Here is a 14,081-nt window from a genome sequence, read left to right on the forward strand (position 1 = left end):
GCTAAACCTACTTCAATTCAGTTATAGTATTAGTTGGAGTTTACCACTAGATGCCATTGAAGATCCTTAAAGTTTAAGGATCCATCTTCTGTAAAATAAGTATGTGCTTCATCATATTTGCAAACTATGAATTTACTTAAATGAAGGGCTATCTGTAGAAGTTTTCATTGTATGAAATTTCACAGTATGGAGTACCAGCTTATAGTTACAGAGAATTTTAAGTTAGTATATAGGTAGATGTCACACCTAATCCAATTAGGTATTTCTTGTTAAAATGCCAAATACTTTTCATACAGAGGAACCCAGCGATCACTAATTAGCATATTACTTACTTTTTTGTGAGGGAGCTAAGATTATAGATTTTAGAAATTGTCAGCCATAGACTCAGGATCCTGACAGAAAACAGAAACTGGTGATTTGGGGAGAATTTCATAAAAGGACTCTTTACAAAGGTATGGGTGAGATTTAGGGAGTCCAACCTGGGAAAATGCAGGATCCTGGGGCTGCTGGAGGAGCCATTATCACTCTTTGGGCTAAAGGAATAAGGAGACGGTGCAGGTAGTACAACCCAGAGAAGGTAGTTGCATAGAGAGGTCACCTGACAGGAACAGTGTATGATTCTGGAGGAGCCAGATCTCATTCTCTGCCTACCGTCCTAATCTTCTGCTTAGTGCCTCCTGTTGGCCAAACCCAACTGGAAGTATGAGGGCAAAGAAACTTGTTGATATGGTCCCTGATGGTCACTTTCCCAGAGCACAGAGTGGGCTAGGAAAGAGTGGAAAAGTGATCTGAAGGAGTAAACAGAAAATAGCAACCATATTAGCTAAAGGAAAAGGAATAGGAAAGGGAAGAAGCAAATATTAATGATATTAATTTGTTCATTGTATCATTTCTCTTTTTTAAAATTTCATGACACAGGTCCTGAAAATCTTGTGTAAAAGACCAAAAAATACATTGGTGATATTATAGGAAAATATTATTTGTTTTAATTAATTTTTATTTGAAAAATATGTTTTATTAATGCTAGATATTATTTTCAAAGGCCAACAAGAAATGTGAAGAAGCACGCCAGGAAAAAGAAGCAATGGTAATGAAGTATGTAAGAGGCGAGAAGGAATCTTTAGACCTTCGAAAGGAAAAAGAGATACTTGAAAAAAAACTTAGAGATGCAAATAAAGAATATGAGAAAAACACTAACAAAATTAAGCAACTTTCTCAGGAGAAAGGACGGCTGCACCAGCTGTACGAAACAAAGGTATAACTTTTGATATTGTATCTTATTTGAAACTTACTCTCTTTGCTTTTCCTTATTTAATCAAATAATCATAACTTAACATGGTTAAACCACTGTTAAACATAAAGTTGTTTTTCTTAGTTTACCTTCAAAGAATGCTTTAATAATTCCAATATCTTGTTACTTAGCTCCAAAAAGTTTTTCCTATGAAAAGATGAGAAACTGACATGTTGTTTATTAGACAGATCTTTTTAAAAACTTCCTTTTAAAATCTGCATGTTGAAGAAATGACTTTGTGCTTCACAGGAAGATTTTATTTTGGTAAAAGATATACATGGTGTGTCAAAATGTGAGTAGTTTTTCAGCCAGAAGTATACTTTGACCAGAATCTTAATGTAACACTTACTTACACATCATAGAATTTATATTTTACTTGTAGAAAAACATGTTCTTACACGCTGTCCAAGGAGATTTAATTACTGTGCTATTTAGAATCCTTGCTATTAACTAGCATCCTCATGGCCTAGTCTTGTGTCCAGTAGGTTATCATTTCTTGGTAATCAATGATATTTTTTATTAATTAACTTTTAGTTCAGGCATGTTGTCATTGTCTCAAGAATTCTGGCAAAACCAATTTAATTCATATTTCACCTTAATGTCAGCCAGTTGAGAAGAATCAGAAAGGTACGCTTATACTCAGAGTGTACTAGTTGGTTAAAATATAAATATTAATCATCTTATGTCTGTTAATTGGTTTTAGGCTTTTACTGTCCTCTTATGAATTGAACTTTAAGTCAGTTTATAGGCCGTAATGTGCTAGCCCTGAATTATAGTGTTATTGCATTAATTATCTTGAGATATAAAAGATACACAAATGATTGGTTGGTTGTTTAAATGAAAAATATGACCTGGTGATATTATTTTAGGAAGGTGAAACTACTAGACTCGTCAGAGAAATAGACAAATTAAAGGAAGATATCAACTCTCAAATCATTAAAGTAAAATGGGCACAAAACAAATTAAAAGCAGAAATGGATTCACACAAGGTGAGTACTGTAATACAGTGGAAAAATTATTAGAATCAGTTTTAAGAGCACATGCAGTAATAGTTATTAATGAGGCATAAAGCTTAGTGACTCCTGTAGGGTAGCTTGGGCCTGAATATTTGGTGATCATAAAAAGATACTTCCTTGCATGATTTACATATTAAATTGGATAGAATGTTGTTTTAGCATTCATTGTTTTTAACCCCCCAATGACTTTGTTCTTTAAGCATTTTTAGTGTTCTATATTTTATATTAAACATTGTCAGGTTCGGGGGAAGAGGAGAATATGTAGGTTATCAAAATTGAAAGTAAACTCTGGAAATTCTTAAAAAAATGTTAGTGATGATACAATTCTTATAATCAAGAAATATGAATTTTTATTTAAATATAAACATAACAAAGAAAGTTTCCTTATCTGTTTATTATGAATATAATTCTATTTGTATTGTGTATAATGAATATCATATTATTAAACAATATAATAAAAAGTGATAAAGGCTGGTACCTGATGCCATAATTTTAAGCAGTAACTGAACTGGTATAAGCAGTAATAAAAATCTGAAGATGATAGAATGTGAAGTAAAAAAAAAAACTTTGAAATATGATTTAAACAAAAGAGCCATGTTACTTATAACAGTTACCACATTTTCAAAAATAGGCTTAATGATATTGTTTAAATTATCATTGGCATCTCTTTAAATAATCCTAAGTTGGTAGAACTGTTAACCTTTGGATATTTGTATATTATAATATCAGAGAAAACTGTAGGGAGAAGTGTCTGTTGACAGTGGTCAAAGATAGGTTAGAGAATGGTAGGTTTCTGAGCTAATTGCTGATCAGCAAATGAGTGTTAGGAAACTATATGGGCAGAGAAAGAACTGCCAGAAGGAGTAGGGGCAACAATCCTTAGGGCTCACACAGGGCTACAAACCATTTGAAATTGTATTTGACACAGGAGTCTCTCAATTGCTATGTTTTGAATAAATGAAGTGAGTACCTACTATGTATCAGGCTCTGTTTTAGTTATTGATGATATAGAAGTGGGGGGGTAAAACAGATAAAGTTCTGTTCTCTATCTCTCTCTCCTTCTTCTTGTTGAGCTAATATTCTCATATTTTAAAAAACAATATTTGAAAAAGCCTTCAAATGTTTAAATTTTAAAAGTAACACAGTTTTAATATAAGTGAAATTATTTTTAAAAGACCTGCAACTGAAAGTATGTAAGTAGGCACTTAATTGTATGATAGGTTTATCCAAAAACAAAATGATGTATAAGAAGCCGTGTGTGAAGGATAGATGCAATTTACATTAAGAGATGACAGGAAAGGCATTCCAAGTGGAGGAACAGCAAGATAAGAGAGAAAAGGGAGATGAATATTTGGTGTTTGAGAAAACCAACCTAACTAGAACAGAAGGTTTATGTTAGGTATTCCTTCGTTAATTCAACACTTATTACATGAACAATTAATATGTGGCAACTACTGAGCTAGGTGTTATCCAGAAGCTGTATCCTCAGTGGGGGAAGCATGTAAGCTGCTGTACAATGTATCAAGTGTTACAATCTAGGGATTCCCTGGATTCTATCTATGGGAAGGCAGAATAGCAACTTCTACCCCTTTCTGAAGGGAAGCTACTAGGAGGAGATGATACCTAAACTCTCATTTGAAATCCACATAATAGCCCAAATTATGGGACTGGATGGGTACTCTGAAGGAGAACGTTGGAGCTACAGGGTAGGGCTGTACTGGGACAGTCACCACAGGAAGTCTAGCTAGTCAAGGAGACAGCGAAGGCAATGATGAAGTGGGCAAAAACAGGAGTATGTTGTCTTGTAAACAGAGGAAGGCTATTCAGAGTCTGGAGTGATCAGAACTGGAACAGGTAAATCAAGAAGAAGAAATGAGAAAAAGCAATTGGATTTGATGAGAAAGTAGTCCCTGCAGACCTTCAGAATTGTTATTTTAGGAGAGTAGTTAGGAACAGAAACCAAATTGCAGCATGAATCTGTAAAACAGTTTTGAATAGATACCTTGGCCATAAACCAAACAATTGACTTTTTATGGATCTACAAAGAACTGCTTAAACACTTTGCTCTTTTTGTCTTTTCAGGTTAGTAACTTCTAGTGATTTGATGAAAACTCTATCAAATTTAACTTTATTTAATGACTATCAATTAACTGTTCAGGCCACATTTAGTTTTTTGTCAGAAGCATAAAATGTTATTACTAAAATAGTATCTGACTCCAGTGGCAGTGCTACGACAAGAGCTTTCTCTACTGTCTGGTCATTGTTCTCACCATTCATCACATCACTATGCCAACCTTGTTACTGTCTGTAAAGGAAAAACCCAGTTTTCCTTCAGTGTAGGGAAAAATCCAGTTCTCCCAACTGTGGGTTTCTTCCCTTTGTGTCTCTTTTACTTTTACACAGAACACTTCACTTCTGTCACTTCTGGTTACCAATGTGAGAAGGCTTTTCCCCACAACAAGCAATTCTCTGTGATACCAGCTGAGTGGCCTACAACTTAACTCAGTTTTGACACTATCGATCCAGAGATAGTGTCATATCCTCCAGGTTAAAGGCTCAGTCCCACAAGACTTCCCCCACCTCCCACTTCAGGCACCAGTCCCAAGCCCAGGTTATGACCTGTTCTTCTGATCAACTGGCTATAGATTGGACGTTCTAACAACCCCCCCGCCTTGGGTTCAAAAATTTGCTACAGGGCTTCCCTGATGGCACAGTGGTTGAGAGTCCGCCTGCTGATGCAGGGGACACGGGTTTGTGCCCTGGTCCGGGATGATCCCACGTGCCGCGGAGCGGCTGGGCCCGTGAGCCATGGCCGCTGCGCCTGCGCGTCCGGAGCCTGTGCTCCGCAACGGGAGAGGCCACAGCAGTGAGAGGCCCGCGTACTGCAAAAAAAAAAAAAAAAAAAATTTGCTACAGTACCACACAGAACTCAGGGAATGAGTACAGTTATTTACCTTTACCAGTTTATTAAAGGACATTATAAAGGGTCAGATGAACAGTGAGATAAAGAGATACATAAGGTGAGGTCTGGGAAGGTCCCAAGTGCAGGAGCTTCTGTCCCTCTGGAGTTAGGGTTTGTCACCTTCCCGATATTGGATGTGTGCACCATCTGGAAGCTCCCCAAGCCTCATACTTTTGTTTTTTTGTGGAGGCTTCATCACATAGGCTTGAGATTGATCATTAACTCCATTTTTACCCTTCTGCCTTCTCAAGGGAATGGGGGACAGGGTTGAAAATTCCAAGCTTCTAACCATGACTTGGTCTTTCTGGGGACCAGCTGTCATCCAGAAGTCCAGTCAGAGTCACCTCAGTAGAACAAAAGACACTCCTATCACTTGGGAAATTATGAGGATTTCAGGAGCTCTGTGGCAGGAACAGAGGTTAAAGACCAGTATTAGAACAAGAGATGCTCCTGATGTTTTTATCACTTAAAAAATTACAAGGGTTTTAGGAGCTCTGTGCCAGGAACTGGGGACAGAGACCAATATATATTTTCTATCATCTCACATTGTCTTTTTGTCAATGCAGGAAACCAAAGATAAACTCAAAGAGACAACAACAAAATTAACTCAAGCAAAGGAAGAAGCAGATCAAATTCGGAAAAATTGTCAGGATATGATAAAAACATATCAGGTATGCTTAAATTTTTGAATAGATTAGTAACAAATTATGCCAGATATCAGTAATCTTGTTTCATAAATTTTTGTATCTACAATATTCGAAGTGTGGAATAGATTTGGTAGGGCAGCTAAATTAAATACAGGCTATTTCCTATGTTAAAGTACTTGCAGGTTAAATAGAGATCTTACTAGAGAAGTTTTTAACCAAATAAAAACACTAGAAAACGTTAGAAGAATGAAGAGTACAAGAAAATGTATAACTTAAAAAAAGAGCCCATTCTATTATGTTATATATGTTAAGTATGCTCTTCTAGTTGGTGCAAAATTGACGTATTTAAAATCTTTGAATACAGTCATCAATTTTACATACATGAGCTATGTATTTCACGATGAGGAAACTTAATTGCAAAAGCCTTCTTCACATTTCAAAGCATAAAACTTTAAAAATTGTCATACTTTTGTCATTTCTTTCCCATTAGGAATCAGAAGAAATTAAATCAAATGAACTTGATGCCAAGCTTAGAGTCACAAAAGGAGAACTTGAAAAACAAATGCAAGAAAAATCTAACCAGCTAGAAGTGAGTAGCTTTGTTCTTTGTATACCTTGGATGGTATAATATAGAGGAGAGAAAGAACAAGTACTTATTGTCAGCTACTTTAAGGCCTTCTGGAAGGAGCAGGTAATAAATTTTAGATCTGGTTTAGTATATAATGATTTGTGGTTTCTTTTAAACGTTTTTAAAGATGCATCATGCCAAAATAAAGGAACTAGAAGATCTGAAGAGGACATTTAAGGAGGGCATGGATGAGCTACGAACACTGAGAACAAAGGTAATTCAGTCTTTAGTCATGACTCCAGAGGAAGGATAACTATCTTTAATTTTGTACTCATTCTGATTTTTAAATCTCGGGGAAAGGATATTTATATAGAAATATTCCAAAATCAAATAGTAGCATGTCAATTCCCTAGCAACAAAATTGACTCTTAGAGAAATAAAAGTGTCTTCCATTTCAGTCCCTTTAAAGTGTTTGCCAAACATTCCTGTTTCACAGCACATTTGCTTTATCTATAAGTTATCCTTGGTCCTCTGTTACATGGGCTTTAGAGCTGTGTCAGAAAATAATAGAAAGGGACTGCCCTGGTGGCGCAGTGGTTAAGAATCTGCCTGCCAATGCAGGGGACACAGAGTCGAGCCCTGGGAAGGGAGATCTGGGAAGATCCCACATGCCACAGAGCAACTAAGCCCGTGCGCCACAACTGCTGAGCCTGTGCTCTACAGCCTGTGAGCCACAACTACTGAGCCTGCGTGCCTAGAGCCTGTGTTCCGCAACAAAGAGAAGCCGCCACAATGAGAAGCCTGCGCACTGCAACGAAGAGTAGCCCCGCTTGCTGCAACTAGAGAAAGCCTGCACGCAGCAATGAAGACCCAACGCAGCCAAAAATAAATAAATAAAATTAATTAATGAGAAAAGAAAAGAAGAAAGAAAATAATAGAAAACCTTTACATTTCTCCTAGGTATATTTAATAGTCTTGCATACAGTTTTTTAAAAAAAATGTTTGCTTGCTTGCTTGTTTATTTATTTATTTATTTGACTGCATTGGGTCTTAGTTGCAGCACACAGGATCTTCGTTGCATCATGTGGGGTCTTTCGTTGTGGCATGTGGGCTCTTCATTGCAGCACGCAGGCTTCTCTCTAGTTGTGGCACGCGGGCTCAGTAGTTGCAGCATGCGGGCTCTCTTAGTTGCGGGCTCTCATGTGGGCTCTAGAGCACACAGGCTAAGTAGTTGCGGTGCATGGGCTTAGTTGCCCTGCAGCATGGGGGATCTTAGTTCCCTGACCAGGGATTGAACCCACATCCCCTGCATTGGAAGGCAGATTCTTAACCACTGGACCACCAAGGAAGTCCCTTGTATACAGTTTTAATTTCTAACAACCTCTTAAATCTTTTCCAGTGTTATGGTTCTCATTTTAAGAATATTTGCCCTTTTAATATAAGTGTGAAATATGTTATCATTATATATCTTTCATTTATTTAGAAATAGGCTTTTAGGTAACCACCTTGAATTTGCGATCACTTAATAATTTTTAAAGTGTCTTTCATGTACCTTTCTATTTGTTCTTCATGCCAGTACTTTGAGGCAGATAGGGAAGGTACATCCTCTTTTCAGATGAGAAAATGGAGATTCAGCCAGAATGAAGTGGCATGTTAAAAATCCCATGACTAAATCATGAGAAATCTGAGACTGAAACCCAAGACTGTTAACTTCCTATTATATTTTCTTCATGTTAATTAATATTGCTTCAGAATTTAGCTTAGATTATTAATATATAACCACTGTCTGAAATAGCTAATAAAGAACAAGAAAATATTGTTTGTAGTTTAACTCAATTATGATTATTTGATAGGTAAAATGTCTAGAAGATGAACGATTGAGAACAGAAGATGAACTATCAAAATATAAAGAAATTATTAATCGCCAAAAAGCTGAAATTCAGAATTTATTGGACAAAGTGAAAATTGCAGGTCAGATACAGGAGCAGCATCAAAGGTATAAAATGAGCAACTTCTGTTTATGCTAATCAACAGGCTTTTTGATTCTATCTTGTTTCTGTTTTTAAATGCAATTGTTGCATTAAATAAGAGTAATTTTATATTTTACTAGATAAAAAAAACTTTAATTCCTGTCTTCATTTGAACTTATTTTGGGTTTTCTTTGTAGTTCCCATCACGGCTTCTAAAAAATCAAAGTTTATATTCCCTAAATATTGGCAGTAGTTTTTTTTTTTTTTTTTGGCAGTAACTATTTATAAGACAGAATGGATTGTAGTTTTTTATCCATTCCTTAGCTTTCAAATTCTATTACTTATACACAGTAGGTTTTCTTCTAAAAGATAGATATGTATCTATGTCTATATTTTTGCATGTATGTAGCTCAAGGTCAGGAGGTAACATTATTCCTTGGCTTCTTTTCTTTTTTTTTATAAATTTATTTTATTTATTTTTGGGGGCTGCTTTGGGTCTTTGTTGCTACACACGGGCTTTCTCTAGTTGCGGTGAGTGGGAGCTACTCTTTGTTGTGGTGTGCGTGCTTCTCATTGTGGTGGCTTCTCGTTGCAGAGCACGGGCTCTAGGCATGTGGACTTCAGTAGTTGTGGTGCGTGGACTCAGTGGCTCTAGAGCGCAGGCTCAGTAGTTGTGGCTCACGGGCTTAGTTGCTCCACAGCAGGTGGGATCTTCCTGGAGCAGGGCTGGAACCTGTGTCCCCTGCATTGGCAGGCGGATTCTTAACCACTGCACCACCAGGGAAGTCCTATTCCTTGGCTTCTTATAAAGCCATTTAGCTAAATTCTACTTACGACATTACCTGAGAGAGCCGGGATTCAGGCTGGATCCAGATACCTTCTTCTTCATACCCTACCAACACCCAGGCTGCTGAGTGTTGCTGAAGAAATCCTCAAGATCATCCAGATTGATGCTGCTATAAATTCATGGTTAGCAACCAACCTCAACTGGGAATCCTAATGCACCTCCAGTCCTACCATATGTCCTTAGTCAGAGCCTTCTCCCCATCTTCTTAGCATTATTCCAAACCTTACTGCTTTCTTCACACTTCTGATCTTCCCTCTCACCTTGCTCTTTACTCTTGTCAGGCGATTACCTCTTACTTCACAGAAAAAAAGGGAGCTGTCAGGTGACAGTTCTCTCAACCTCTTGCTATCAGTCCTATGAACTTGCCTGCATCTGCAGTCATTTCTCTTTTCCTTCTGTTATTATGGAAGAAATGTTCCTATTCTTTCTGAATCAAATTGTGGTCCCTACTCCTACTGTGGATCCCATGCTCTTCTGCCTTCTCAGGGTCTTCCTTGATTATTCCTTCTTTATTCTTTATCTCTTACCTCCCTCTTTTTACTGACTTTTCTTCTTTCTACATTTAAATATTATATCTTAAAAACATCAAAACTCCTATGATCTCCTTTCTCCATTTCTTCACAACCAAAAATGTCTTTATAGAATCATCTGTGCTTGTTCTCCATTTCTTCACATGCTTTGTTCTTCTGTTCCTCTCCATTTATTCTAATGCCCCAGCATTCCATTACAGACTGCTAATGCATCCTTAAATATAGTAGATATTTCCCAGATTAAGCCTTGCTTGAATTTTCAGTATGGACACACTAAGCCCATTACCTTTCTTGATATGCTCTGTTCTTTTGGCTTCATTTCCTTGTACTTTCCTGATGTTCCTCCCCACTTTCTGGCCAATCTTTTCTGTCTCCTTGGCAGCCTTCTCTTTATGTCATAAAGCTGTTTTTTGTTCTTATTTTATTATAACCCTGGGTGATCCCAACTCTTCCAGTAGTGTGCTGCAGGACCTTCAAGTTAATTATCATCAACCCTTTTTGCTGAGCTCCAGATACACAAGTATCAAAGACACCTCAAACTTATAATATGTCCAATACTGATTCATGTATCTTGTCCACAAATATGCTTCTCTGATGTTCCTGAGATGAATGATGAGTGTGACATCCACATGATTTTCCAACCCAGGAACCTGGGAGTTACCCTTGGCTCTTCTTTCCTTTCCCTCACACATGTAACCAGTCACAAAATATTTTTGATGCTAACTCTTTAATGTCTTTCAAATCCATTTACTGTTTACATCCCCACTGCTGCTACCATTGTCCAAGCCATTATCAGCTCTCCCGGCAAACTGCCAGGGCTTCTAAACTGTTTTGTTTTGTTTTTTTGCTTCCCTTTTAGTCTGTTTCCTACACTGTGGTTAGGATAATCTTTTTTACAAAGGAAATCTCAAACCTCTCAATGATTTCCCATTGCCTCAAGGATTGCCTAGTGAGTTCAGATGGCTTAACATGGCTTGAAAGATCATTAGTAACCTTGCTTCTCCCTCTGTGCCTTCTCCTTCTTTATTCTGTATTTCAGCAATAGTTGGTTAACAAATGTTAATTAATTGTCTCCTAGGTGCCGAGCCCTGTGTTAAGTGCTAGGATATAGTACTGTCCTTATCCTCATCAGTATTGAACATCTGTTTGTTAGTACCAACAAGAAGTCATTCTCTTGTTCCCTTCCCAGCTTTGCACATACTGTTTCCTCTACCTGGAACATATTTTGTTTTCCCACTCACTGTTACTTTCCCTTTAGCTCAGGAATTAGCAAACTATGGCCCAGAAGCCAAATCCAGCTCACTGCCTCTTTCTGTCAATAAACTTTTTTTTGGGAACACAGCCACTCTCATTCCTTTATGTATTATGTGTGGCTGCTTTCACACTACAGTGGCAGAGTTATAAACAGTTGTAACAAAGGCCATATGCTCCAGAAGCCTACATTGTTTACTGTGTGGGCCTTTTATAGGAAAAGTTTGCTAACCCTTTAAATATTAGTTTACTCATCACTTACACTAGCTTAGGTGACCCACTCTGTGCGCTCATCATCAAAAATGTTTTTTCACACTACTTGACTAAAAGCTCTTTGAAAGCAGGGGCCATGTCAGTCTTGCTTATGTATATTCCCAGCTCTTAGTTCCTAGCATATGTTAGGCATTCATAGTAATCCAAATAAATACTTGGATGAATGAATAAGAGTACCTTCATAAAGAATTTCATTTGATGAAAATTCTCAAACCATTAATGTCTTTTAATAGTTTAATTTTTTTCTTAATTGTAAACTTTGTTTTCTAGAGGTAAACAAGAAATTGAAAATTTGAAGGAAGAAGTGGAAAGTCTTAATTCTTTGATTAATGACCTACAAAAAGACATCGAAGGCAGTAGGAAAAGAGAATCTGAGCTACTACTGTTTACAGAAAAGCTCACTAGTAAGAATGCACAACTTCAATCTGAATCCAATTCTTTGCAGTCACAGTTTGATAAACTTTCCTGTAGTGAAAGTCAGTTACAAAGCCAATGTGAACACATGAAACAGACAAATATTAATTTGGTAAGTATAAGTGTACATTTAACTTTTAAAGCAACATAGCAAGTAGCACAAATTAAATTTCCCTAAAAGCATAAACTTAATGGTAGTTGATTAAACTCTTTTTTTTTTTTTTTGGCACTGACTTTCTGATAATTTCAAATGCTATGAGAAATGTCAGTTTTTCCTTTCAACTTATGTAATTTATAATAAAAATTTTTCCCTAACATCGTTAGGAAGAAATATTTCACTTTTGAAAGTAAGAAAACCAGGGTTTTTGTTATTCCTAACTGGATTTATTATATATTTCTTAAAAGAACTTTAAATTTCTATATTTTTGTAGCTTAAAAATGGTTTAATATTTCCAAGTAGTGAGAGTATCTTCAGGTTACTCATAGAAATAATTTGAGACTTTAAACCAGAAATAGAGACATGAAAAAAAAAAATACAGAGACCTGTATCACATGTTGTTTTACATGTATAGAATGGCAGATGCATTAATATATCCCCCTGCATTACTGTATAAAGAATTTGAGGAGCTCGTAAACAAAACCTGATAATGAGTGATGACAGAAGAATTTACTATGAAAGACCTTGTATTTTTAAGGTTTTAAACTGTGAACAGTAATTGAAACAGATATTAAAGTTGGTATTTTTTATCTTATTTAATATTTAGGAAAGTAGATTGTTAAAAGAAGAAGAACTGCGAAAAGAGGAAGTCCAGACTCTGCAAGCTGAACTCACTTGTAGACAAACCGAAGTTAAAACACTGAGTACCCAGGTGGAAGAATTAAAAGATGAATTAGTAACTCAAAGACGTAAACATGCCTCTAGTGTCAAGGATCTTACCAAACAACTTCAGCAAGGTATAAAATTTTTCTACACTTAGACCTTGAATGTTTTTGTTTCTTTTCATTGTTAAGGATTTATAGAAAAAGTATATTTTACATCAGTTTCTCCCACATTGATTAGAGCTGTATGTTCTTTTTAATGTATTAATGTTAATAAACCACATGGCTGACCTTCTTGTAGTTCCGTGAATAGTTTATAGCATGTTCTATGTTAAAAGACATTTATTCACAGAACCACAAAATGTAAGAATTGAGAAAGTACCTTACCAAGGCAGTAGTGTCTAGACTTTGTTGATCACATACTGCTGTCAATAAAAAAGTATTTAAGTATTTGTTCTCCAATTTGTATCTAGTTATTTGTAAATTTTAAACATGTATTACTCTAGTTTATGCACATTAGAAAAACATGAAAAATACAAATTTAAAAAGATTAGATTAAATATAAGTATAAATAGAGTTCTGATATTTTCTCCCTACCCTTGTCTGTGAGTTGTTTCGTGCAGCATCTAGGGTACCTGCCCCCACCTTGTAGACCTCTCACTTAGAGATCATTGAACCCTAACCCTTATTCTTAGGGGAAACTGAGACCCACAAAGGTTATAAATTACCTGGACACAACAATTAACATCTAGAACTGGAACCCAGATTTCTTACATTTAAAAATTCATACAAATTGGGGGTCTGTGCTATGTGATTGGATACAAAGATGAATAAGAGATGTATTCTGACATCCTATTCTCTACTATTCCCCACTGCTTTATTTGTATTAAAATAGGGTGAAATATAGTAATATGGTAAAAGAGACTTAGCATTTACTTAATATAAATATATTCAGATATTTGCCATAAGAATTTAGTTTGTTTTCATAGATGTGATTAAAGGGAAATTTGGGGGAAATTTGTGGTAGTGTGGAGCTCTTCGAAATCTTTCAGGACTCCAAAAGTTAGGTTCTGTGTACCTAAGTGATGCCTGTATCAGTTGTTACCATAATGTTGTTTCCATATATTTTGTATATGACCTGTACATTTCTAGATGTCATTTTATATGAATGACCCTACAGCCCTCCTTTCGAAAGTACATGTTCAAGAAGTTTCTCTTGTTGTTTATGCCATTTTGGCCTAAGTGATTTTAGCAATTAAAATCAGAGATAGTGGGGGCCAATGGTCATGACAGTTGTCACAAGTAATCCATTTCTTTTTCCTGCAGCACGAAGAAAGTTAGATCAGGTTGAGAATGGAAGCTATGATAAAGAAGTCAGCAGCATGGGAAGTCGTTCTAGTTCATCAGGTGAAAAACTAATGTTTTTACAGTTGTTTTTTAGTGATTGATTATAAAAAGAAATAGCATTTTTTGGGAATTCCCTGGTGGTCCAG

At 36.2% G+C, this 14,081-nt stretch overlaps 1 protein-coding gene across 1 annotated transcript in view; it reads left to right on the forward strand.

The window, feature by feature from the left end:
- Positions 1 to 14,081, forward strand: part of CCDC186 (coiled-coil domain containing 186) — a 48,617-nt gene that overhangs the window by 25,374 nt on the left and 9,162 nt on the right. The window contains exons 5-13 of the mRNA XM_067709337.1: positions 1,043 to 1,255; positions 2,161 to 2,280; positions 5,836 to 5,940; positions 6,407 to 6,505; positions 6,672 to 6,758; positions 8,338 to 8,480; positions 11,626 to 11,881; positions 12,534 to 12,723; positions 13,915 to 13,995. Of these exons, the coding sequence (XP_067565438.1) occupies positions 1,043 to 1,255; positions 2,161 to 2,280; positions 5,836 to 5,940; positions 6,407 to 6,505; positions 6,672 to 6,758; positions 8,338 to 8,480; positions 11,626 to 11,881; positions 12,534 to 12,723; positions 13,915 to 13,995 (1,294 nt within the window). The remainder of the gene's footprint in view (positions 1 to 1,042; positions 1,256 to 2,160; positions 2,281 to 5,835; positions 5,941 to 6,406; positions 6,506 to 6,671; positions 6,759 to 8,337; positions 8,481 to 11,625; positions 11,882 to 12,533; positions 12,724 to 13,914; positions 13,996 to 14,081) is intronic.

This window comes from Pseudorca crassidens, chromosome 16 (assembly GCF_039906515.1).
Source record: "Pseudorca crassidens isolate mPseCra1 chromosome 16, mPseCra1.hap1, whole genome shotgun sequence".
NCBI classification, from domain to species: Eukaryota; Metazoa; Chordata; class Mammalia; order Artiodactyla; family Delphinidae; genus Pseudorca; species Pseudorca crassidens.